The sequence below is a fragment of the Candoia aspera genome, chromosome 2 (genome assembly GCF_035149785.1).
Source record: "Candoia aspera isolate rCanAsp1 chromosome 2, rCanAsp1.hap2, whole genome shotgun sequence".
Classification (NCBI taxonomy): Eukaryota; Metazoa; Chordata; class Lepidosauria; order Squamata; family Boidae; genus Candoia; species Candoia aspera.
In genome coordinates this window covers 207,293,972-207,319,808 of record NC_086154.1, presented here as the reverse complement: position 1 = coordinate 207,319,808, position 25,837 = coordinate 207,293,972, and the positions used below count along the sequence as shown (strand labels likewise).

The following is a 25,837-nucleotide window of genomic DNA, read 5'->3' as shown; positions in this document are numbered from 1 at the left end:
CCAGCAGCAAGTGTTACTGAATCAAGAGGTATTTTTCACTAATATTTTTATGCTCATTAGCCAGCAGAGAGTTACTTTTCAGAATAAAAACTGAAATGGGAGCAGAGAAAGAAGTATGTCCCTTGATATCTATTCCATTAAGACTACAGAGAATACTGTAGGTAAGTAAACATGGATGTGTTATTATTAATCTAAATTAGAGATTAATTCAGAAAATAAAAATAAAAATTTTAATTAAAAAAATAGTTGTGCAATGATGTTTAATAGATGAGTGCTTAGTTATATTTTGCTACACCTACTCATGAAATACCATAATCAAATAGTAAACGATCAATCATTGATGATTTGCATCAGTTAATACTTCAGAAAACTGAGGTTTTATATACTTTTTCTGCATAATTCTTGATAAATCATGGGAGGGAATCATATACCAAATCTCAGGATAGAAGTCAATGTATTATGGAGTTAATCCTTAGGAAGAAGAGTATAAACCAAGAATAACTCACAGCTAATATATACTATCTGGTTTTCTGCCGTTCCTGATAATGTCATCCTCCTATATAAGTCTACTGCATTCTACTGAGTTCAGTTGGACTTACTCCTAGATAAGTGTGTATAGGATTATAATCTCAGATGGACTGGTTGGGTCTTTTACATGCTGTGTATAATTAGGTTGTCTGAGCCAATCCTTCAACTCCCAGGCTTTTCTTAATGTGATTGTTCATGTGCAGAGACATTAATATACATTTCCAGAACATTTAAAGGAGAAAACATTGAGAGGAGTGAAGAGCAGCAACTGAAGTAGACCAAAACTCAAGGCTCCCATCCTTGGATAGGAGCAGATGGTTAAGAAGAAGTGCGAATGAATAGCAGACTTACATTGCTAAGTTTAAAGCAAGAATATATGTCTTCTCAGACTATACTGGTCAGAAAGTGAGCCTTTACAAATGTTGATAACCTACATGTAAAATGTCATTACATGCTTCTTATCTGATCTTTTAGTGTCATGTCTTTTTCTTTTCTCTTCCCCTCCTTTTTGTTACAACACTGAAGCCTAATTCATTAACAGAGTGCCAACTGGATGTGGGCAAAAAAGTCAAGATGGTGACCAAAATGGTGCAATCAATGCTCCACCTGTGTTTTGTCTTTAATTGCAAAATGTGGCCAACTTGACTTTTTTGACCATACCCTGTGGACATCCGTGTTCATTAGTATGTGACTTTGAATTCATAATTAAAATATTTTGCTTTTTGAATTTTGAATGTTACTGAAAATAACCTATTACTGTTATTGCTCTGAGCACTTCGGACCTACTTTACTCCTTAAACATAAGTAAACAGCAAAAACAAAGTACAACAACTATTCAGCTGGAATGAAGCATTCCCAGAAACCTGTTTGCCCTTTTTTAAAGGAAGAAATAAAAATGTTAAAATTAGCAGTATAGATTGATTTGCAGGCTGAAAATGTGATTCGAGAATTTAACTCCTAAACTGAGGGAAATGAGACAATTGCAAGTCAAAGTAGCAGAAGCCAGCATCCTCGAGGTTCAGTAAATGAAGACACTAGCCCTGCAGTGCAGTGAGTAGATCTGTCTTCAGAAGGGTCTTGTTTGGTCACCAAAGAATGAATGCAATTCACTGGAGGGGTATTGATTAGGTGGCAGGTTAATTGAAAAATGTAGGCAACTTGGGATTCTCCAAAGCAGCCCTAAAAGATCTACTTAGTGGACACATGATATACAATCCAGTGCTGAATCATATTATTATCTGAGGTGGCAAGCAAATTTTGCGATGATGATTTTATTGCTGCTGTCAGGGCCGATAGGAAAAACACAGGAGCTCCCATTTCATTCTTGTTTTGATTAATTCCTCTCCGAGGCAAACATTTCCTCCCCACAATAAGAAACAGAGCAGGTTCTCTTGTCTGAAAGACACACCCAGGCTGCTCCGACCGCCATGCCCGCGCTTCACGTTTGCCCATTGCAAACAAGCTTCCACTCCTTCTGAGTAAGTAGCTTCCGGCACACTCAGCTTTCCCCCCGCCTTCAAGACCTGAAAACACAAGCCCTTCTCGCTTACACACGCAGGCTTTATTTTCCAGAGGGGCGGCACCTCCACCTCCATAAATGCGTCCACTGTGTACGGTTTCATGAGATGAGTGAGAGAACGGCAGCTGCGTGCTTCTGTAGCAACGGAAGACGCACAACTGCACCACGCCGTATTCTCCGCCCGCATTTGGAGGTGGGAGCGAGACCAGAGCGGCGGGAGCGGCCGCCTGGGATATTTTCAGCTCCCGTTCCAACCCCCTGCTCCCCTCTGATGTCAGGTCTATAGTATGACTACACAGCGCCCGGCGTGTTTCTGAACAGTCGGGGAGCAGGGAGGAAAGAGGGAGGCTGACTCCGCCTCGGCCCCGGCCTCTCTGGCTCACCATTGGTCAATTACATAAATGTCAGCTGCCTTCCCTTTCTTCCTCCTTCGGCCCCCTCCGCTTCGCCTAGTTATGCAATACCCAACGCGTACGTCTACTGTACCGCACACACCGCTCCAACAGGGCGGAGAAAGTGTAAAGGGAGCGGGGCGGGAGGGAAGGAAAGGAAAGGAAGGAGGGGGAGAGGGGTTCGATTCAAGTCTGGTCCTGCCCTTGTCACTTCCCTGCGGGTGGCCTCCATTGGCTGCTCCCCGAGAAGCGCTGAGCTCTGATTGGCACCGCGCAACCGCCCGTCATTGCAAAGGCTGGCAGGAGAATTGTACGTTGTGAGGAGTGTGCAGTATTGACCTACTAACACAGATCTCTCTCTAGCGGCGGCGTTCGCGGCAGCGTTCGCAGAGTCGGCGAGAAGACCCAGTTGCCGCTCCGCCTGACGTACTCACTCGCGCTCCCTCGTCCTCCTCCTCACCCGGGAACTGCTTCTGGCTGCTTCCAGCAGAGGCGGCGGCGCTCCCATTGATCAGGGGTCTTCCAGAAGGTCTCCCCTCGAGGCTTTCCGGCTCCTCACTCCTGGACACTTTGTCAGCCCGCTCGACCCCCAAAGCAGCAACTTCTGAAGAACGCGGGCAGATGCCACAGGGAGCCTCTGGGAAGACGGACACGCTGTCCCACCGCGCTAAAGGAGATCGCTAAGCTATAGATGTGTAGGTCTGTCTGTCTGTCTATCTATCTAAACCTTCTCTGGGAGTGCACCTTGCCATATTTCCCTACGAGTGAGTCTTGTTTCATTGGGACATTTCGTGTGCTTAGACCTTCCAGCCTAGCTAGATCTGTACACGTGCCTGTCGCAATCGATAGGCAATAGCCAGGGCATACCGTACGCCGATTTGTGCGCGCCTGTCTCTATATCTGCCCTACAACTTTTTTACAGCCTTTGGCATGCCAGCGGGGGACTTCGCCACCTTTAGCTGCTTGCTTTGCTTGCAAGCGCCCCTCGGTTCACGCTCTCCGACCTGGAGCGTGGCTTTCTGGCCCGTGGCGCTCCATCGCTTGCTCTTTTCTCTGTGGTGGTGTTGTTGCGTAATGTATCTCCTTGTCTGAGATAAACTGGTGGTTTGGAGGGGCGAAGAGGCTAGGCAAGCTTGAGGCCGGCTGATACTGAGCAATCCCGACAGGGCAGAAGAAGACTTCTTGTTTGAATAGGGCTAGTGAAAGAAATGAATGCGAGCGAGATGCTATTCGGTGAGATCACTGGAAGGAGATCGGGGATGGGGGGATTGAGGGAGGGAAAATGGTGAGAAAAATACCTCTCTGCAAGCTGCCTATGTTTTCGTGGAATTCTTCTCTAGGCGCACGTTTTAGCTGTATGAATGTCTTAACAGCCGGAGGGGCGGTTAGTGCGACTTGTTATTTCATACATTGCATAATCCGTCCGCTGTGAACTATTGGCAAGCGCTAATATAGGACGTGAACGTGCAGTGCTTTGAGAATTTTCGCTTGGCGCTGTGGAATTCTATCACTCGTTACACATTTCGTCCCTTCTGGATATTTTATAGAAAATGCGTTTAAGGAAAGGAAGAGAAACTATCAAGTAGGTGTCCACTGTTGCCCTCGAGAATCCTTTAAAAGAAAAACCGTTAAGTTCCAGGATTCACTTTAAAACAACTGTAAAAGGAATATACACGTAACAAATCGTCCTCTTCCAAGCGCTTCTTTTTTAAGCTTGCGTGTGTATTGGCTGCTGCCGTGTGCTCCCTATTGGCAACTGGTTTTCAGGCGACGAGTTTCTTTGATCGTTCCTGGAAACGTTGCATTATGTAACCACAAAATTTGCTGGCAGTGAGGCTGGGAAGTTAATTACGTGATTTGATAAATCTTCCCGTGAAGAAACTACAGCAATCCACCCCTTCTTTTTTTTAAAGAAAGCGTTAGACTAAGAGATGTCCAAATTGCTCTTGCTTCACCCCCACCCCCCAGTCACGCCTCGCCCCTTCGGAAAAGTAGATCGGTGGTTAAATGGGGCGACAACTCGGCTTGTTGAGTATGTGCCACGTCCCTTAAAATGAGAATTGCGCACGACTATATTTAGCTCCATCGCATTTAAGCAATTGTAGCTTCCTGGGCTATTTCTGGTCTTTTCTCCAGAGCTGTGCAAATAGGCGTTCAAGGACATTTGCTCGCGTTTTGAACTCCACGCTCGGAGACGTTCTGATAAGGCTGGTATTTTTAGGAAGGCATCTCGCACAGAAATCAAGTGGTTTGGTAGGTGTCGGTTTTCGTGCATGATCTCTTTCTCATTCCTCCCCACCCACCCCCCCGCTGGCAAAAAACAGACCTATTAGGAGATCATTACGTGTTTCGGGAAAAGTGAGTGCCTCGTATCTCGTTGCCCCCTGCAAATTGTAATGAACGAACGAGATCATGCTGACATGGGAGATGAGGGGGCAGCAGTTAGCTCCAGCATGCTGTGATCTGTGTCACTTGGTCAGAATCCTGCCGTGCAATCGCAACGTAAGATGCTCTCGCACAACCTCTCTCCAGTTTTTCCTTGGTGGGGGAGGGCTCCCGACTTTTGTAGCAATTACATTTAAAACAATACATTCCTTACGACATCTGAAATAATATGGGGGAAGGGAGGAGGGTGTGGAATCAAATTCAACATCCTTTTAAAATGTTCCTGGTAGCTCTTTCAGCGCGCGCGAGTTAAGGGAGGGGACGTTACCGACATTCAGAGCTTTCTCCCCGGTTTAAAATGAGGCTGCTCTGGACATTTTCACCCTCTCTGGCCTTAGCCTGGCTGGCTAGTGAAGAAATGAGCGAGGCGGCGCGGGATAGGGGTCTCTCTTCTAAGATGCCGGCAAGGCTGCCCGGGCGAGCGCAGCTTGCGCTCCCGGGGCGGAGGGCGGCGGCGGCGGCTGGAGCAGGAGCCCGAGGACTCGCAGCAGCCTTAGGCGTTGGTTGTTATGACTGGGCAAAAAGCGCGCGCTGGAAGGGGCTGGAGGGCGCTGCCGCGGCGCCTCGCATTCCTTTGTTCTTCGGAGGGGGAAAGGCGGCAGGCAGCGCTCCAGCGAGGCAAAGGCGGGGAGGGGGAGAGGAGAGCGCAAGCCCGGCTGGCTCGAGCGGGAGTAAATAAGGCAGAATAACAGTTGTTTTGTACTGACAGGGAGCGAGAGCAGAACAAGCTGGCCGGAGGGAGGGATGCGTCTCCAGTCACGTAGTGTGTGTACTCGCGCTGTTCAACGCGGGGATGAGAGGCGGGCGGAGGGCGGGCGAAAACTCCTCCCTCCCTCCGTCCCTCTCCCGGCTCCTTCTACCTTGGGAATGGAACTGAGTTAAGCCAGTCAAGAGCTCGCACTTTCCCTCCCCAGCGGGCCCATTTGCGCCTTGCCTTGCCGGAACGCCGCCTGGAGTCTGCGTCTCGCTTCTGCCTCCTGCGTGCCTTGATGTCTTCGCTCTGGCAAGGCACTGCTGTTTTTGCTTATACGAATGTAAACTGTTGTGCAGTCAGAAATTGGACGCCAAGAATTCCGCGGACCACGTACTCTTCCCAGGTGTACGCCTCTTCTCTTCCCAGAATTTGTTACCCGGCCTCCTGTTAATAAATGTCTTGGACTTCAATTCCCAGAATTCTCAGCCGGCTTGGGAATTCTGGGAGTTGAAGTCCAATACATCTAGAAATCTTCACGTTGGAGAAGACTATAGAAATAATGTGGGTGGGGGGTGGGCTGTGCTAGGTCTTGCATGTTTGAGGCAGCAAAATAGGGTTTTAAAAGCCAGTGGTATCCATTGCCTGATCCAGTGATGAGAGGGTAGCACAAATGGCATTTCCAGAATGGAATCAATTACTACCAATATTAGTTATTTGTTATTTCCAGGTGCACTATGTACAAACATGCTGGGATTTTTTGTTAATCGTAAGTTAGTTGTTGCCTTCCTCCCAATATTATCTGCAACAAGGAAAATAAGTTTTGTCAGCTAGTATATTTTTGTTCAGAAGTAGACCACACTGCAGTCCTATTTTTTCAGTGTCTTCCACTTGCCACAATCTGTGTTGGAATACAGGTTCTGTTTGCTGGATGGCGATGTCTACACACCTGGAAATTTGGATTCCATTCTGCTGTTTAACTTTCCTGGATCTTGTTATATGGGTTTCTGGCAGGTTTTTAACATTGAATTTCCCAGTTTTGTCAAAATCTGGTAGTGCTATTAGATATTGAATATTCCAGATACTGAAATATTTGCTTTTGATATCTTTTAGTTGATTCACTGCTCACTTGATTGTACATGTGCTAGTCCCAATTAAAAAAATGTTAATGGCTTAATTTGAAAAGAAAGCTTTAGATTAAACCTTTAGGACAAACTTTCAATATTTTGGAACTGTAAAAACAGTTTCTCAGTATCGTGATTAATGTTCATATATTAATTGTTCCAGCAATTGGTCTCTCAATTGTTTCTACTTGTCCTACCTGATTGGACAGGAAGGGCATGCTCCGGGTTCTGTGGGCTCGGGGAGGTCAGCTGGTAGGGCCCAGAAGAACATTTTCTGCAGTGGCACCCGCCCTTTGGAACATCAACCCCCCTGAGGTTAGATTGGCCCCATCCCTATCGGCCTTGAAAACTTGGTTTTGTGCCTAAGCCTGGGGGCCTGGGCATGGATTAGAGCCCATCTCCTGGTTGTATGGATTGGTTAGATTATGCCTGGCTGCTGTGTGTGTGTGTGTGTGTGTGTGTGTGTTTGTGTTTATATAAATTGTGTATTTTATTGTAAACAGCCTAGAGTCATGTAAAAGTGAGATGGGTGGCTATATAAATAAATACTGTAGAATATACTTTCATATAGGTTATACTTCAAATATGTACAAAATGTGTTACTTCCACAGTTAGCAAACATGTTATCATATATCATCTTGGAACAAGAAGCCTTGGCTTATAATTTTGTAATGCTTCATGGGCTCTTACAAAAGCAATACAATAGGTAAACAACACCTGGACCTTAGATAAAGGGCATGAATATGCTAGGGCATGAATATGCCATAAATACTTTACGTGGAGAAGAAGCACATAAGCATTTCTTTCCCACCTGTATTGACTTAGACAAGTAAGTGGCAGGATACATCCCAATCAATACTTCTTGAACATTTTGAGATCATAGGAACACTTGATTATAATATTTTATTTTTCACTTCTTATTTCTTGTTTCCACTGAAATAATAAGTACAAAGTTATAGTTTCTTCTTTGAAAATCTCTTACGTTGCCATGCTTTCTTATATTCATGGATTAGCTGAGCAAAAACAGTCTCCCACCAAAGTTGCTAAATAGTTTCATGTGGTTTTAGAAACAACGCTAAAGAATATCTGATGGATAATTGGTCATCACTGTACCATCACTTGGCAAGCTATGTATTGACATAATCTTCATCACTGGTCTATATAGCACTACAGGTCATACTTATAGGTTATGCAGTTAAATACACTTCTTAGTCATAACTGAGTACACAGTCCATACATCTACATGAAGTAAACATCACTATTGACTTAGAATGGTAGGCATGATGGTAATTGTAGTCCCACATATGGAAAGCAAAAAATAAATGCTATTGTACTGCACTGAGTCAGCAAGATCAATTACCTGACTTGCTGATTGGCATGGTTTGTTTGGGATAATGTATATAGTATATAGCAACACAACATAAGATTAAATAGCAATTTGAGTTAAAGGTCTTTGGATTTGAAAGTTTGAAGTGAGAATAATGACATTGAATTTGAGTGTGAAGAGTGCACCTACAGTGTATGTATTCTGTAGATAAATTAAAACAACTAGCCCCATGGTAAATTTATTTTATTAAAATAATTTAAAACCATCTTTCATGATATTTTAGGCATTAAAACAAATATAACCCTCCAACTAAAAACCAACCAACCCAACCAGCCAACCAACCGATACATCCTTAAAGCACAGAAACTTTTATCAGTGCATGTTATAATAATAGCTGCATTACACTACTATCACCAACTTGGTAAAATGATTTCTTTCAGGTTAAATCATAATTTAAAATACTTATATACTTGATTTACTGATACGCATCAGCACCATTGAATTTTTTGAGGATTTGCTGAATATGCTTCTAAATTTTAACTGGATTTCAGCCAGTGTGATTACTCAGACTATTTAGTTCTATTTTACATTTATTTTTCCTTCTATAATAATGAATTTAATAAAAAATAAACCACAAACAAGTTCTAGTACTGTTACGTACACTTTTATAAGGCATATGGTGCCTTTGATATTAGCTAAAATCTGACAAAGAACTTCAGTCACAGTAACACACCACTCTTCTCCAACCTGTTGCAATTATACTGCAAATATCGTAACTCCCAGCCAGAGTGGCTGTTATGACGGGAATTATACATTATGCACAATATGCACAATACATTTGGAGGACATTAGGAAGACACTACGTTGGGGAAAGTGTTTAATCATTCTTGAGCACTTCTTTTTTCTGAGCTAAAAATCATACAGAGGTTTAACCCCTTTTTCTATATAAAGAAAAGCTATTTTATTGTTTACTGTTGCTGAAAGTCTTAAGACTGATTTCCTATTGCTGACAATTCTATTAAAGAACAAATCAGAATATATCTGAACCCACTTCTCTATTTCAGGCACTCTGCTACTACCCTGAGGTTCTCTACCTACCTTTTAAGGGATAGTGACAAATTATTGCTCAAAATGATAGTGTGTTTGATAAATTATTAATTCATTAACAGCTTTCCCAACAGTTATTCTATCTTTTCAATTTTAATTACTAAACATTTTAACGATTTATTCTTCAAGGTATGGATAATTAGTTTTTACAATCTTCATATGTTCTTACAGATTCAGATTTCTATTGGAATTTGTTTTTTGAAGCAACAGTTTGAGTTTACTCTCTCCCCATGAGTAATGTGAGGCTACTCTTGCTTCTTGCTGTTTATCTTGGCCGGTGAAGAAACTGTGCTAGCAGCGCATGTATAATCTCTACAAGATATCAATCACTGTCAGTTGCTTATATCTTGAAACAAAACATATAACCTTAGTTTGTTTTAACCTGGGCTTATTTTGCTAAAGGTTGTGCAAACTTCATTTATGTAATATGTCCTTTTTCCAGATGGTACCTTGTTACATTACTTTCTTGACCTGTGGTTATTGTAACATCACAGTGATGCAATAACCTGAACATTAAAATGCTTTGTTTTAGGATAATTGCATATTGTTAAGCAACAGATGTGACTCATCAGCACAACAGATTCTTGTAGATGACCTTGCTAGGATATGCAGCCTTTTGTGAGAGACCAGCCCTGCTGAAATGATTTTCAACCAGTTGAAACCTTGTTTTGCAGAAACATTGCATGTTTGAACATTTCATTTGTTCAAATTAATGATATCTAAAAGGCATTGTAAAAAAGCTCTGTATCTTTTTTTAATTGCCCATTTTATAAGCATTAACATATAGTCAGATTTCTTTCTTTTTCTAAACTTTTCTTGTATTGGTGGTTGCCCAAATTGACAATCTATTTATGGTTAGCATGGTTATTATGTAACAGCCCTTCAATCTCATATAAGATATTTTTACAACACGACACTTTATATGATGAAATATGACAATTATCCATTTTCTGGAAGAACGTAAAGGAATAATTTCTGAACTTTATACACAGTTCTTGCAGTAGGCTTTCAAATGAAGGGGTTTTTATTCTAGAAGTTCATTGTAATTAAAACTGGAATACATTCTTGCTTAATTAAGAATTTTTTTAGCTTCTAGCCTCACGCTATGTGAGTGAATTATTTCAGGGAAACTTTAATAACTACGTAGATGTTATTACTTTATCATTTTTTTCTCACTATGATCTGTAATCAGACTTTCCATATTTGGACAGGACTTAAAGTTCTACTATGTCAAAGAAAAACTAGAACTCCAAAGTGTGACTCACACTACTGAGACTGACATGTTTAAACTTTTGTCTGATTTCTGTTGGGCTGTATGTCTCATATATGCTAAGATAACTTTTAAAACAGGAAAGTGTACTTTTTTCTCTTAGAATGAAATTGACTTGGACAGTCAATTTCTTTTCATTCAAGTTCAAACCATTTCAGATCTGTCTGAAAGCAGGCACCATTAAAAAATCAGCCAAACAATTTTTCTATTTACAGAAAATAATTCTTTACTTTTTCTTCAGCCTTTACAAAGCTACAAGGGCTGCCTAAAAGCCATTGGTTGGCTTTACTAAGAGTAATCAGCAGTTGAATTCATTGCTTCCCATAAACAACAACCTGTATACAGTGTAGGCAAGCATAGGTGGCTTTCTGAGGTTTTGCTTTAATGGCTTTCATTAGTAGCTATTGTGAATTTTACTCTTATTATTCAGTACAGAAATATTCTTAAATATGATTTTCCAGCTGTATTATCACCACGAATTAACTTCATGAATATTGGGGAAATTAAGGTTTGCTTTAAACCTAGGGACTTTCCTGGTTTCACAAAAATTCATAGAGCTGATGTCTGGGAATTGGAAGATGCATTCTGTAGGTCTGATTCACCCAGAATAGCTCCAAATTAGATTTTGGCTGGAAGCAACCCTGAATCAGCCAGATTTGTCATTTGCCTTATTCCATTCTAGAAATCAGATCAGTAGATTTAAAAAAAAAAAAAAATGCTGACATGTATTTTTGTTACCAATAACCAAAATGATCTTTAGGGAATTGCATTGTTTGAAGCTGTTAAAAAAGGATGCAATCTTTTTAATGTAGTAAGTAATAATTAGTATTAATTGAACTTTTTTGTCATAGGAAGTTCTCATAAGCGAATCTCATTACATATTTAAATTGAACCAAAGATAGACTGGAGTTCGGCAGGCTTGTCATGAAGTATATATGTGTGTTCAGTAAGGAAGACATTCAGCTTTGTATATAGCAACACTGAGAGCAATGTAGTTGTTTGGACTATGCCTGATCTTGGAAGCTAAGCAGGGTGGGCCCTGGTTAGAAATTGGACTGAGGACTACTTGGAAATTCCAGGTTAGACTGAGAAGTTGGAAAAGCATACTGGAAAAAGTCAGAGGCAAACAATTTCTGTATCGATGCCAATAAAAGTGCACTGTTGCAGTCACCAAGAATCAAGTTCAACTCAAGAGCATCTTTACCTTTTAATTAAGAAAGATTATCATTTACCAGTTGTTGCTTCTATATAACCATGGACATCAACTGAAATTCATAGTCTTATGAATTGGCAGAAATGTGTAAATAATACAAATACTCACTGCTAGATTAAAGTATGAAGTATAATAAAATGTATTTATGGATCATATTCAGAATCCCATCATTCTTTTGCCTATTCTTGGGACAGGGGAGGCAAACAGAAAACAAGTGTTTATTATTGAACATGGTTAGGATATTTTATAGAAGTCTGTTTTTAGCCAAATAATTATAAATATTGGAAAATAACATCAGGGAAAAACACTGATATAATGTGTGCATGTGTACATGCATAAAGTAATGATTAGTAATAATAATAGTATATTATTATTATTAACTCTAACCCTAATTCTGTAAATTATAAATATTATATAAAATACTAAACTTAAAATAGTGATGTATTTGTTCCTTTTCTGTTGTTTTTATTTTAAAAAATCTAACACCTAATCATTGTACAAACTCACTTTAATGACTTAGTTTTCTAAATTAATGCATACCTAAATAGATAGCACAATCTTATATACTCCTACTCAGGGGGAAAGAAAACCCCTTTTAAAGCTGAATGGTACCTCTTCCTATGTACAGAATTATAAGATGAAGATTTCTCAAATAGAAAAAAAAATCAAATATGAACTTACTAACTTTAACTGCCAGTGTAATCCTATAGATTGGCTATGCCCAGTGTTAATCAAGTGCACTACCATTCACACAACAGACTTCCCATTGTTCTTCTGTATATAGCTTAAATCCATGATGGAAGTTTATTCAACATTTCAGAGTAGATTAGGAAGGACTAAGTTCCAGTGAGTTGAAGGGACAAGATGAATTCTGCTGAGGCGGTAGGCTGGACCAGTAAAATGATACTTTTCAGTCCAATCCCATTACCAAAACATAACTTTCAGTGAATTAAGTGGGGCTTACTCCCAGGAAACCTGGTTATGGAGTTGCAACATTATAATTTGTGTAAATTACCTTTGAGGAGAAGAGCTTTTAATAACTAAGTAATAGAATAGATTATAGCTATTTGGGTAAAATATAAATACTGCAAAATTGCATGTAGTTCATCTTAAAAAAAAGACTGGCAACAGTTTTCTCCTTGACTGTTTGCTTGTTAATTTATACCTAAGCTAATGTATTTTTTTTTCATAACAGCCTTCATCTTATGATACCAAGGCAATATACAAGATATAACAATAAAAACAATACACAGAATTGAACACACACACACACACACACAGAAAGCCTACAGGTATAATACATTTAAAGAAAGAATAAAATAAATGCTGAAATCAACCAGCAAGCAAATTGGATTTTAGCTGAAGCCAAATTCACTTTCATAGGGAAGATATACAGCAATTAGATAACACAATGAAGTAGCTCTATGCTATTTGAGCAGATAGATATAGGAAGAGGTATTTCTTCAGATATTTGAGACTAAATCTGTGCAAGTTCTTAAAAAGAGGGGCTTCAGAATATGCTGAAGTACATACAAATCACTTATTTTTGAATTGTTAAAAGCTGTAGCTTTCTCCAAGATTGCACAGTTGGCTTAGAAGCTGCTCCTGGCTGTGTCCTTATGCATCTGGGACTATATTTGGGATTATATTACACTATTTTTTTTAATTTCAATCTTCCAGTTAGGATGGAAGAATAATCTCACATACATATGCTATAATTGCCTACAATTTAGAAATTGTATTTTTTTTAAAAAACAATTTCTACAGAGGTTGAATCAGTGTTCCATAAACACTTAGGATTACAACACAAGTTAAGTAAATAGATTTCTGCCCACAGAATAAAATGTTCTGTTCTTCCTTCCTTCCTTTGTAGGCCCCTAATGCTCCAAAAATCTGTTCTGAAAGGTCATCTAGAACATATTTGGGGGGAGGGAGTATATAGGTGTATGGAAGGGGAAACTGTCCACTTCCCATCTGTCAAAAGCCTTCCATCTTTAGAAAGGACATGAAGTTGGATTTCTTTTCAGACATCTATTTGACATGAGAGAGTGATATGTTTTCAACAGCAAAGAATTGAGACAGTGGTGACTGGAAGGGGATGGGGTAAAACTCTGTAAGCTGGCAGATGCGGTGTTACAAACTAAATCTTGTCCCTGTTGTACGTGTGTCAGTGCGGCACACACATACAATAGGAACAGGGCTTGGATCACAGTTCTACACCTGCCATCTTGCATTTTGACTCCCTCCATGAACGTAACATTTAGTGTTAATAAGATCAGCAATTCATTTAATTAAAAGCAATGTTTCTATTCAGTTTCCAGCCAGCAATCTTTTACTTGTAAAGCAAGAGTTATAGCCTTGGTGCTATCAAATAACTCACAATAAGGGTAGGTCTTAAAGATATTAAAAAGAAAGAGCGTAGAAGATGGGTTTTTTTGTGTGTGTGGCTGCTAATTGTGCCTGTACATGAATTTTGACCCTTTACCTCTTCATATATAACTTTAATTTAACACAACTATATAAAAGTATATAGGTTCAGGAAGACCCCTCCACAGGAAGGCAAATGGCAATTGCCTTCTTGGAAAAGAAACGTGGAAGGGCACAGCAATTGTCCAATGGGAGGACAGGGTAGCCTACTGTCTGGACTGAATACCTTGCAAGCTGTTGCCGAAGTATCTCAGTTGAGACAGAGTTTTCTTAAGCTGTTTTAAGTCAAGCTGGCATGAGTAGCATACAGGAAGAACTTAAATAGTGAATGCACATAAAAAGTTTCATTTTATAGATAAGCAACTGAGATTAACAGCAGAAACCTATGTAGAAATCAGGCCCATTGTATTTAGTGTTCCTTACTCCCAAATAGGATTACAGCTCCAGTTTTTTTTTAAAATCAAAGTCAAACTTGGATTTTGATTCAGAGCCGATAACCAAAATAGTTAATTGTTTCAGGCATTTGCTATATTCAGTGTCTACTAAAATACTTGCTTTGATCTAGAATGCTAGAAGTTTAATTTTATTTTAAATGAGTTATGTGACTTATTTGTAGCTCTAATTTTAAATATAAATAACATCTTATGCCTGAGAATAAGAAATGTATCTTGAAACATACATTGGTTTTAGAAGCTTGAAGACAAATGTTTAGAAGGTTGAGGAAAAATGATGTCTTCCAACAGTTGGATAATCACACCATTAGTTCAAGGGTAAAAGTAAGATAATTAAGTATATGTGTGTAACAGTATCTAAATATTGTTATTGTCTATCCTTCAAGGTGTAGAACTTGCTATTAAAAATACCAAGAATTTGACAAGCTCTTTGGCTCAAACTGTTGTTATGCTTAGAACTAACTATGTGTTTAGTTTGTCCCATGACTGAACATTTTGTGTGCCTTGCAAGAATGACTAAAGGTTGCAAAGTTAGTAAAGACATTCCTAACATTCAGGTATTTATCTGATAAGATTGGTCTTTGGCAGCTTTGATTTGTTGTTTCAGAATAATAATCTGTTCCTTTCTATAAATCTGTGACTAAAAAGTAACATTAAAAAAAACATTCCCTGCATTAGGAACAAGCTGGAAAAAGAAAGCAAGGCAGTTTGATGATAATCTGCAGTTGTATTATTGCAAATTTATATCACTCTGGTAAATAATTGGCTTGAGTAGAAGTATGATGGCACTGTTCATTTCTACCAGAATAATTCATTTAATTTCTGTGGCCACCTACTCATACATGACTCAAGGAAGCTAACAAAGGTTGAAAACAATATAACAATTAAACAGTAATAAAATAGCCATAGTGGGAGAAAAACCATCACAATTTATACAACTACTCAACCTCACTAGTAACTACATGTAGCAGCCTATCTAGTGCTAGTGGAAACAGTCCGGTCTCCAAGGCTTTCTTGAAGGACAGCAGGGTCAGGGCTGTGTAGACCTTGGGGAAAATCCTGTTTCAGAGAGATGTAACAACAGAGAAGGCATGCCTCCTGAGTCCAAAAGATACCACTGCTTAACAGATAGGACCTGTAGCGTGAGAACTGTGTTGGATCTTACAGAATGGGATGACATAGTAGGAGAGAATTATCTGACTCTAACTAATGTAGGTTAATGGTGTTGATGGCCAACCCAGGCAATACAGCTTTTAGTCTCTTCCCATCCTCACTTCATAGATTCAGTTGAATACTAGCAGCTCCATTGTTTCACAGGCTTCCTTTTGTTCTTCTACAGATGAATACTTGAGTTTCAACAGAGTGATTGAAACTCAGGTGCAGCGGGATAAAAATTGCGTAATGTTCTCCTACATTGTCTTATAGCCAAAGAGAATTTACCCAGAAGGCTCAGTTGTGTTAAGGCTGAATAGAAGCTCTCCACCCCACCTCTAGCAGCCATTTTTTGCCATTATCATTCTCCCATCCCCTGGGTAGAATCAAATTGTCACCTGAGGTTTTCAGATGTTAACTTTCCAGCCACAAATAGATTACCAGTGAAAACCTGTCAGGATTGAAATTTTAAAATGGAGTGAGCAACCTTTTCAATCCCAGTTGGCAGTATTTTTTTGGATGGTTGGGGGTGGGTGGGCACATGATACATCAGTGCATAGACACTCTAATATGTGCACACATATACCAGGGTCATATGTTCACACATAGCTTCATTCCTCACCTCCCATCATTCCCAGTGCATCAGGGATTCCTGGGGAAGGAAGGATACAACTATATGCCCTTTACTCTCCACTTGTGATTCACCATTGTGCAGCCAGTGATAATTCTGTGGAAGACTCTATTTTTGCAAAGTCTACTGACCATAAAGGAGTCTCAGAACGGAAGACAGAACATTTCCTACCAAATTCATTGTTTGCTGGGTTTTGCAGGAAATGTTCAATTTTCTGAATGGTCCTGTTCTTTGTAAGAAAAACCATGGCAGAGTCTTCTCAGCACAGAATCCAGGGGACTCTCTGATTGCTGAGTCTTTTCAGAAATTGTATTTTTGAAGACAACAGAAACTGTACCATTTGTAAGTTTGGAATAGACAAAAAGTGGGGATGAAGTGTTATGAACATACATGATATGCATGTTGCCCTTTTCAATATTAAAACTAGTTATTGTTGATTGTTACATTGTTAAAATGACATTCATGATGTAAACAACTTTAGTAGTTTAAATGCTCTTTGAAAAGAGCTTTCAAGAATGACTAATGCAAGGTAGTATTTATAATTGGTAGACTGCAGTCAGGAAATCAGAAGACGCTTAATCCTTGGAAGAAGAGCAATGACAAATCTCGATAAAATAGTTAAGAGCAGAGACATCACACTGACAACAAAGGCCCGCATAGTTAAAGCAATGGTGTTCCCTGTAGTAACATATGGCTGCGAGAGCTGGACCATAAGGAAGGCTGAGCGAAGGAAGATCGATGCTTTTGAACTGTGGTGTTGGAGGAAAATTCTGAGAGTGCCTTGGATTGCAAGAAGATCCAACCAGTCCATCCTCCAGGAAATAAAGCCAGACTGCTCACTTGAGGGAATGATATTAAAGGCAAAACTGAAATACTTTGGCCACATCATGAGAAGACAGGACACCCTGGAGAAGATGCTGATGCTAGGGAGAGTGGAAGGCAAAAGGAAGAGGGGCCGACCAAGGGCAAGATGGATGGATGATATTCTAGAGGTGACGGACTCGTCCCTGGGGGAGCTGGGGATGTTGACCGACAGGAAGCTCTGGCGTCGGCTGGTCCATGAAGTCACGAAGAGTCGGAAGCGACTAAACGAATAAACAACAAAAGTAAAAACTTGGCTGTTCTGGAAGGCATCTGGGGATTAACCATAGATGTTACATTGACCGTAATGTTACTTGTTACATTTTTGTTATCTAAGGCTTTAAATGTACTATTTATTCTTACTGCTATTTTAATATCTGTAAACTACTTAGAGTCAATGAGGATTGAGGTGGTGGATAAATTGCATAAACAAACAACTGTGAAATTAATCATAGGGGAAATGGTAGAATTTGAAATAAAATAATTGGAGGAATTACAGGTCACTAGTTTATATGTATATATAAACATACTCGTATTTTCCAGAGAAATTATAAATAACAGCAATAGTAAAAATTGACTTGGATTATTAAGGAGATTTTGCTGTTATCATCAGATGAAGTTCTAGCTTGCATATACAGACAGAGAAATTGAAAGAGATCCAAGGTTTGACTTTGATATTGTGCCATGACAAATTATACAAGTGGACAATGATAAAGCTAATGCAATCTTGCAGAGTTTTAGTAGATTTTAGACACAATGTGAGAAACAAAACCACTTTAACTTTGTGGTTGGTGTAAATACTGAATTTGTTACCAGAAATTTTATCCTATTTTAACCTCAAGAAAGCTTTTCACATTGACAGAGGAAATGATACTTTGTTTACCATTTCCTTCATTCAATTTTATTTATATACTGTAACAAAAGGGAGCCTCAGTTTTTGAAAGAACACTGTGGAATACATGTTTCTTTATTATCATAATGCTTATGAGATTGTGTTCCTTCTAAATTACTAACTATTCCATACTTCCAACACTATGATATTAAACAATTTTTGCACTGGTATGGGATTAATGAGAGCCAGTCTGGTGTGGCGGTTAAGGCATCAGGCTAGAAACTGGGAGACGGTGAGTTCTAGTCCCAGCTTAGGCAAAAAGCCAGCTGGGTGACCTTGGACCAGTCACTTTCTCTCAGCCCTAGGAAGGAGGCAATGGCAAACCGCTTCTGAAAAGCCTTGCGTGAAAACTGCAGGGACTTGTCCAGGCAGTCTCTGAGAATCAGACATGACTGAATGGATTAAAAAAAAAATGGGATTAGTAACATGCTGCCATGCTGAATGATAAAAATAGGGCTGCCCTTGGAAAGTGCCAGCAACTAGGCTGTTGTGTGTAACACCTCACCATTACCATAATTACCTCTGCTGAAGGAGCTGAACTTGCTGCTGACTTTCCATTGAACCAAGTTTAAGGTGTTGGTATTAACCTGTGAAGGGACGTGGTGGCGCTGCGGGGGCAAGATGTTTCACAGGGTGGGGGCAATGGCAGAAAAGGCTCTCCTCCTGGACTCCGCCAGTCAGAATTCTTTGGCTGACAGGGTTCGTAACATGCTTCTCCTGCTGGACTGGGTGGGATGGGTTGATGTAATTGGGACAAGACAGTTCCTCAGGTAACCTTCTAATATGGAAAAAAAAAAACCTGACCTGTATTATAATAATTTCTGTCATTTAGATATTGCTTTCAGGTATGTTATTAAAAAGACTAATTCACTTAGTATCCCAATCTCAGGTATTACATTTAGTTATTATATTTATTATACTTTCAAATGGCTAATATGCACCCTTAGTATTGGGAACTTCTAAAGCAAACTTTTTACAAATATAAAATAATACTGTAGTTATAGTAGTACAGCTGTTTGGCTCAACAAACAGAGCAATGGTTCTGGTAGCTTCATCTTAACAAAAAAACTCATGAGATTTGCTGTACCTCAATCATTTTTGAAAATAATTATCATAAGCTTTAATAATATGAATATATAAAATTAAATACTGTTTTCAACATTGATGGCTGTTTTGAAACTTTTGTTCTGACTTAGCATTGCCCTTCTCTTCTTGCTGTTATAGAAATTATTGGATGTTTTTCTAGGAACACTTTACTGATACCACAAATTGTAGAAGCAGCCATAAATATATTATGTAAATGATTAATATTGCCTGTCTTTAAAAAGAACATTTAAATTTTTGCAAGAGCCAGTTTGTTGTAGTGGTTAAGGTGCTGGACTAGAAACTGGGAGGCTGTGAGTTCTGGTCCTCCCTTAGACATGAAAGCCAGCTGCTTGGGCCAGTCATGCTCCCTCAGTCCAACCCACCTCACAGTGTTGTTGGAGGGGAAAAGAGGAGGCAGGAACTTTGTGTTTGCTGTTTCAAACTCTACAAAATAAAGGTGGGATATAAATCTAGTAACAACAATTACACACTCTTCAAAATGTAAACCAGTATTATTCCTTTCAGCTACATTGAGCTAGCAGAAAATTGGTAATTTATATCAATCATTTGCTAAACTAATTGAGAAGAATTTTAGCAATTATTAAAGAGAGCAGGTAAATCAAGATGCAAGAAAACACAAGAGACATACAGTATGCCTTCCCTTCCTAATTTTCCTAACTTTATAAAGCATTATTTATCACCTGCTCTGTTAGAAGTACTTATAAAGCAGCTACACCATGATTTCTGTACTTCAAGCATAAAGCCAATGAATTATCAACAGTAAAATGTATATAATGTTTATTTTTTTCTGGAATTGTGTAAAACAATTTGCTTATATATTTTGCCCTATATGGATGCTGCTGCTGCTGCTGCTGCTGCTAATGAATTAAATTTATTATAGCCACCCACTCCAAAAGACTTGACTCCCAACAGTCATAAGTCCAAAAGACTTAAGATTCCCAAACACTTACAACTGCTGGCCCTTTGCGAGGTCTCGAAGATCAGCTGGGCAAAGGTCAGCTGGGGGGCAGCAGGCAGTGGCAGCAGAGTGCCAAAAGGGCTGAGATGGAGGCGGGGGAGATAGGTGGGCATTGCGAAGACCTTGCAAAGGGCCAGCAGCTGCTTCAGCTGGGCACGCCTCCTTAGCAGCAGGGGAAGAGGATGGTGAAGGTCAGCTGGGGGTGATGGCAGGGGTAGGTGGTGGCAGTGGAGTGTAGGGTAGCCAAAAGGGCATAGATGGAGAGAGACAGGTGGGTGGGGGGAGTTGAAGCAGAGGCAAGCACAGCAGGCCAGAAGCATGAGGTCCTTGCCTAACAATGGCATGGTCCTCGCCTAATGACTGCAACTGGGACTACCAGAACTGCCATCGCTACGTGGTGGAGTCAAGTGATGTTTTGCCTAATGATGGAAATTCTGGTCCCAGTTAGGGTCATTAAGTGAGGACTATCTGTATCTAAAATCTTACTAGCATGACAGACAACTCAGAAGTTTACTGACATTTGCATCTGTAAAAAATAAAAAAATCACACAGACTTTTATGTTCTATTACAGGACCAGAAAGAAAATATTGTTAATATACAATATATCATATATCCTAACAAAACTGAATAATGCCTGGCTGGAATTCTAATTTTTCAGTTTGATGCAGATTTGGCATTGAATATGATGGTTTTCTCAAACATAGCTATAATGTGAATGCATCAAATAAGCATACTTCTCCATCTGAAAAGATTGGGCTTTTGGAGCTATTTTTATTCTCATAGGATCACTCACCAAGTGTGTGGGGTACAGATATTTGTATAAAAGGAAGAATAATTCAGGACCCCAATGATTGTCAGAAGTCTATCTTTCTTACCTCCCCATTTTAATTTTATCATAAAAATTAGAGATGCTGCCACTATGCTGTGAGCCATTTTTTCCTTGTCCAAAGAATGTAATATGGAGGCTGATGTATTTTGCATAGAGATGGCTTGGAAGAATTGATTTGTGAATGAATTGTGTTCTTTTCTGCCTCAGAATCAGAACTTCCCCTAGGGAAAAATATAGTTAGGCTGTTATATTTATATGCCTTTGTTACTAATTTTTAGCATGAAAACTTTAGTGGTAAAGTAAAACAGATTTTTCACATATAGAAGAGTACAATCTTATAAAGTCTGTATATAGTCTTACATGATGACTTCTAGTCTTACATTTTTTTAGCATTGTAATGCTAAATGGAATATGGGACATAGGATAGCTATCAACTATAGTAATTGAACTGGATGATTCTTTAGGTCAGTGATGATCAATCCATAGCACTTAAACTACTTTTAGCTCCTAGCGCTCCAGGGTCATTGTGCCAAAATATGGGAGTAAAATAGCAAATTTTCAATGACTTGAGTTTTCATCCCTTCTCCCAAGTAATGGTAAAAAGGGGACAGTGAGGCCTCTATGAGGCTACCTGGTTCCACTTTCACTTTCTAAATTCTCCTCCAAACTATGCACCCAAAGAAGTTTTAAACCCTGCTCTTTCTATTGCTGTTCAAACATAAATGTTCCTGCAACTGATGGTCAGAGGAATGAGTTGCAGCTGCTGGACAACCAGTGTTACCCACCGTTTAATATACATGTGTGTGCATGTGTTTCAACTAGCTTGGTTTTAATTCTTTTTGAGGAATGCAGGCAGTGTGTTTCCTTGTTATTAATAGTTATTGGATTTTTAAAAATTGTTCAATACAATAAATATATTTGATTCTACCTAGTATATATAGTTAGACAAGTAGTTTTCCTTTAGTTATAGGAATAATGACTAAGCTAGAAAGATGCTGTTTGCATTTATTAATGTGTTTTTAATGATGTGTTTTAATTGTTTTTTAAACTTTTACTTATTAATAGCTGGTCTGTACTCTGTAAAAAGACAGGATATAAATATAATAGGTAATGTAAAGTATAAGCTATTATCTATAAAGCCCTATTCAGCACAGTGCCAGGTTATGTGAGGGACCACCTTACCAAAATTATTCTATTCACTATGTAAAAATATCAAGAGAGGACTCCCTCAAGATTTTGTCACTGCAAGAGGCAAAAGAGACATGGCCAGAAGGAAGACGTTCTCTGTGGTTGCTCTAATATCAGGGACATCTGTGAGGGTAGGTGGGGTGGGTGCCAAAAAAGTCGGGATGGTGGCTGCAACTGTGCAATCAAGGTCCTGCCCCTTTTTATGTGCATTATGCATGAAACAAGCTGCCCTGTGAAGACACTCCTTTTTAAGCAAGCATTTGATCTAAGTTCTTGGTGACTGGGCAGAAATTTTTTTAGCTATGTTATGTTGGTCTGAGGGTACTGAGTTTTTTACTGGGTTGTTTACTTATGTGTTATAGTTAACCATTGAGTCAATTTATGAGGGACTTAAGTATCGTGTAAATGATAAAGAATAAATACATAAAAATACAATTATTAAAGGTGTTTTAAGTGCTTTTTTTTAAAAAAAGAGACTGAACTAAACAATTATTATTCTTTTATATGCCACAGGTTTTTAAAGAAGCTTGTCAGATGGATCAGCTCAGAGGAACGTTCCACCAAGATGCTTGAGACTGTGGAATAAACAGAATAACACTTATGGAATTAAAATCACTGAATATATCTCATTTTTCTGGTTCAACAAGTCCTGAAAGATTACTTTACCATATTATTATTTACATTCTTACTAAAATTTGTTTCTGATGCAGCTGAGGAAAATGCAGTCCATTAAAACAGAACAGGCATCTGCTGATGCAAGCAGCAACATGGACAAAATTATGGTTCTTAATTCTACACTGACTGATGTATCAGATGACTTAGCTACTGGTGATGAAATGTTACTTGCAGAAGGAGCCATTGTAAAAACTAAGGCTTCAGCATGCCGGAGAAAGAGGGAATTCATTCCGGATGAAAAGAAAGATGCAATGTACTGGGAAAAACGGCGGAAAAATAATGAAGCTGCCAAAAGGTCTCGTGAAAAGCGGCGACTGAATGATCTTGTTTTAGAGAACAAGCTAATTGCACTGGGAGAAGAAAATGCCACTTTAAAAGCTGAGTTACTTTCACTGAAGCTAAAGTTTGGTTTAATAAGCTCTTCTGCATATGCCCAAGAGGTTCAGAAGCTCAACAATTCAACAGTTGTTTATTTTCAAGAATATCAGAATTCCAAATCAAGCATTAATGCTTTAATTGATGAACATGAGCCAACTATTGTAAGCAGTAGTTGTATATCTGTCATTAAGCACTCACCACAAAGCTCTTTATCTGATGTATCTGAAGCGTCATCAATAGAGCATACTCAAGCAAGCCCTATACAAAACAATTGCAGAAATACTGATAATAAATTCCAAATCATAAAGCAGGAGCCTATGGAATTAGAAAACTATACAAGAGATTCACGGGATGAAAGAGGGTCCTATACAACATCAATGTATCCAAGCTTCATGGGAAGTCACTTTAATGGCTATTCACATTCCCCTCCACTGTTGCAAGTGAACAGGTCCTCCAGCAATTCTCCAAGGACTTCAGAAGCTGATGAGGGTGTTGTGGGAAAGTCATCAGATGGAGAAGATGAGCAGCAGGTTCCTAAAGGTCCAATCCATTCTCCTGTTGAACTTAAAAATACTAATGCCATAGTTAAAGTTCCAGAGGTGAGCTCTTCTGCACTTCCTCATAAACTGAGAATTAAGGCAAAGGCCATGCAAATCAAAGTGGAAACATTAGAAAATGAGTATGATGCCACCCAGAAACTATTGTCACCTATTGATATGTCATCTAAAAGACATTTTGAACTTGAAAAGCATAATGCACAAAATTTAGTACATACTACTCACACTCCTTTCTCAATTCAAGTGACTAATATCCAAGACTGGTCTCTGAAGCCAGAACACTGGCACCATCAAAAAGAACTCACTGAAAAAATTCAGAGTGGCTGCAAAACCACAGGGCTTGATGTTAAAGACAATTCCTACAAAGTGTCTGAGACAGAAAACTTGTACTTGAAGCAGGGCATAGCAAATTTGTCTGCAGAGGTTGCTTCACTTAAGAGACTTATAACTACACAACACATCTCTGCTTCAGACTCTGGCTAAATGACTACTGAATAAATGCTTATTATTTTAAAGGATGTCATTTGCAGTAGATTGGTATGTTTTGTATTACGCTGAATTTTCACTGGACTTGGAATGTCATTTCACTGTAATGTTCACATAATGTCTGATGGATGATGTCTTTTTGTGCACAGGTGACTGTGGAGATAAGATTGTCAAGATCACTAGCCTTGTGTATGGTGAAGATGCCTGTGTACATGCTGTATATAGTGAACATTATTTTTCTGTCATTCTGTTACTATAAAGTGTGGAGGTTGCCAGTTCCAATAAACAATTGGTGACAAGCACAAACTGTAAACTTTCTGAATTATGCCCGTTGCATTTTAGACCACACACACACACACACAGAGAGAAATTTATAGAAATATATTTTAATATTCATTAATATATTACACAATATATGGTGGTAATATGGTATTATCAATATTTATTTTATTATGGCTGCCCATCTGAAATTCATGACCCTGGGTGGCTAACAATACTTAAAAACAAGGTAAGAACTACGTAACAAAATTATAAATAACATATATAGCAGCTGAGAAAAACCAACCACCACCACCACCAATTAGCAGATGATACAGGCTCAGTTGTATCTGGGGCCCCAGCCTTGATAATAAAATCAGGCTTTCAAGGCATTACAAAAGGCCAGCAGAGTCAGGGCAACTCTGATCTCTGGGAGAATGATATTCCAGAGGGTGGGTGTCATGACACGAAAGCTTGGGTCCTGCCAGATGACACTCCCTAGCAGACTGTACCTGGAGCATGCAACTTCTGCCAGATCTAACAGAACAGGTAGATACAACCGGGGAAACACAGTCCTTCAAATAACCTGTAAGCATATTGGCAAACAATGCAGCTTGCAGAACACAGATGTCACATGTTCCAAATGACAGGCACCCATAATTACCTGCGCTGCTTCATTTTGCACCAGCTGAAGCTTCCAAATACTCTTCAACAGCAGCCCCATGTGGAGCACATTGCAGTAGTCCAACTGAAAGGTGAGTAAAGCATGAGTGTCCATGAGCAGGGCATCCTGGTCCAGGAATGGGTGCAATTGGTGCACAACATGTAGCTGTGTAAAGGTCCTCCTAGCCACAGCTGCAACCTGCTCTTCAAGCAGGAACTGCAAGTCCAGGAGGACCCCCAAATTGTGCTGGTTCTGTTTGGTGTAGTGCAATCCCATCCATAACTAGAGATGGAAGGACCCTAGAGTGATGGGGTCCTAAAACCCAAAACCATTAGGTCTTGCTAGGGTTTAGATGAAGCTTCTTGTTCCACACCCAAATCCCCAAACCTCCAGACACCAAGATAGGACCTCTACCACATCACATAGGTGGTCTGGAGTGGAGATATAAAGCTGGGTATCATCAACATACTGATATCTCACCCTGAACTGTCAGTTGACCTCACCCAACAGCTTCATGTAGATGTTGAACAAGAGTGGAGAGAGTACTGAACCTGCTGCACCGCACAAGCAGAGGCTATTAGCTAGACCTCCCCCTCCAACATCGATTTCTATTTAATTTATATTACAAAACAAAAAAAACTAAAATGTACAGATATGGGAAAACTTATTTTCCTTTTTTCCTCACAGGCTTGTGATGCAGAGAAG

The 25,837-nt window shown here is 39.4% G+C and overlaps 1 protein-coding gene across 3 annotated transcripts; it reads left to right on the top strand.

The window, feature by feature from the left end:
• The first annotated feature begins 1,989 nt into the window (after window positions 1–1,989).
• NFIL3 (nuclear factor, interleukin 3 regulated) lies at window positions 1,990–24,516 on the top strand. Of its 3 annotated transcripts, none has more exons than XM_063295254.1 (2): window positions 1,990–2,006; window positions 22,628–24,516. In XM_063295254.1, the coding sequence occupies exon 2, from the start codon at window positions 22,819–22,821 to the stop codon at window positions 24,205–24,207; it is 1,389 nt and encodes a 462-aa protein (XP_063151324.1). In that variant the 5' UTR covers window positions 1,990–2,006; window positions 22,628–22,818; the 3' UTR covers window positions 24,208–24,516. The 3 variants fall into 3 exon arrangements, with proteins under 3 accessions (XP_063151324.1, XP_063151322.1, XP_063151323.1); XM_063295252.1 differs by lacking the exon at window positions 1,990–2,006 and adding an exon at window positions 2,792–3,134; XM_063295253.1 differs by lacking the exon at window positions 1,990–2,006 and adding an exon at window positions 2,792–3,138.
• Window positions 24,517–25,837: the final 1,321 nt, after the last annotated feature.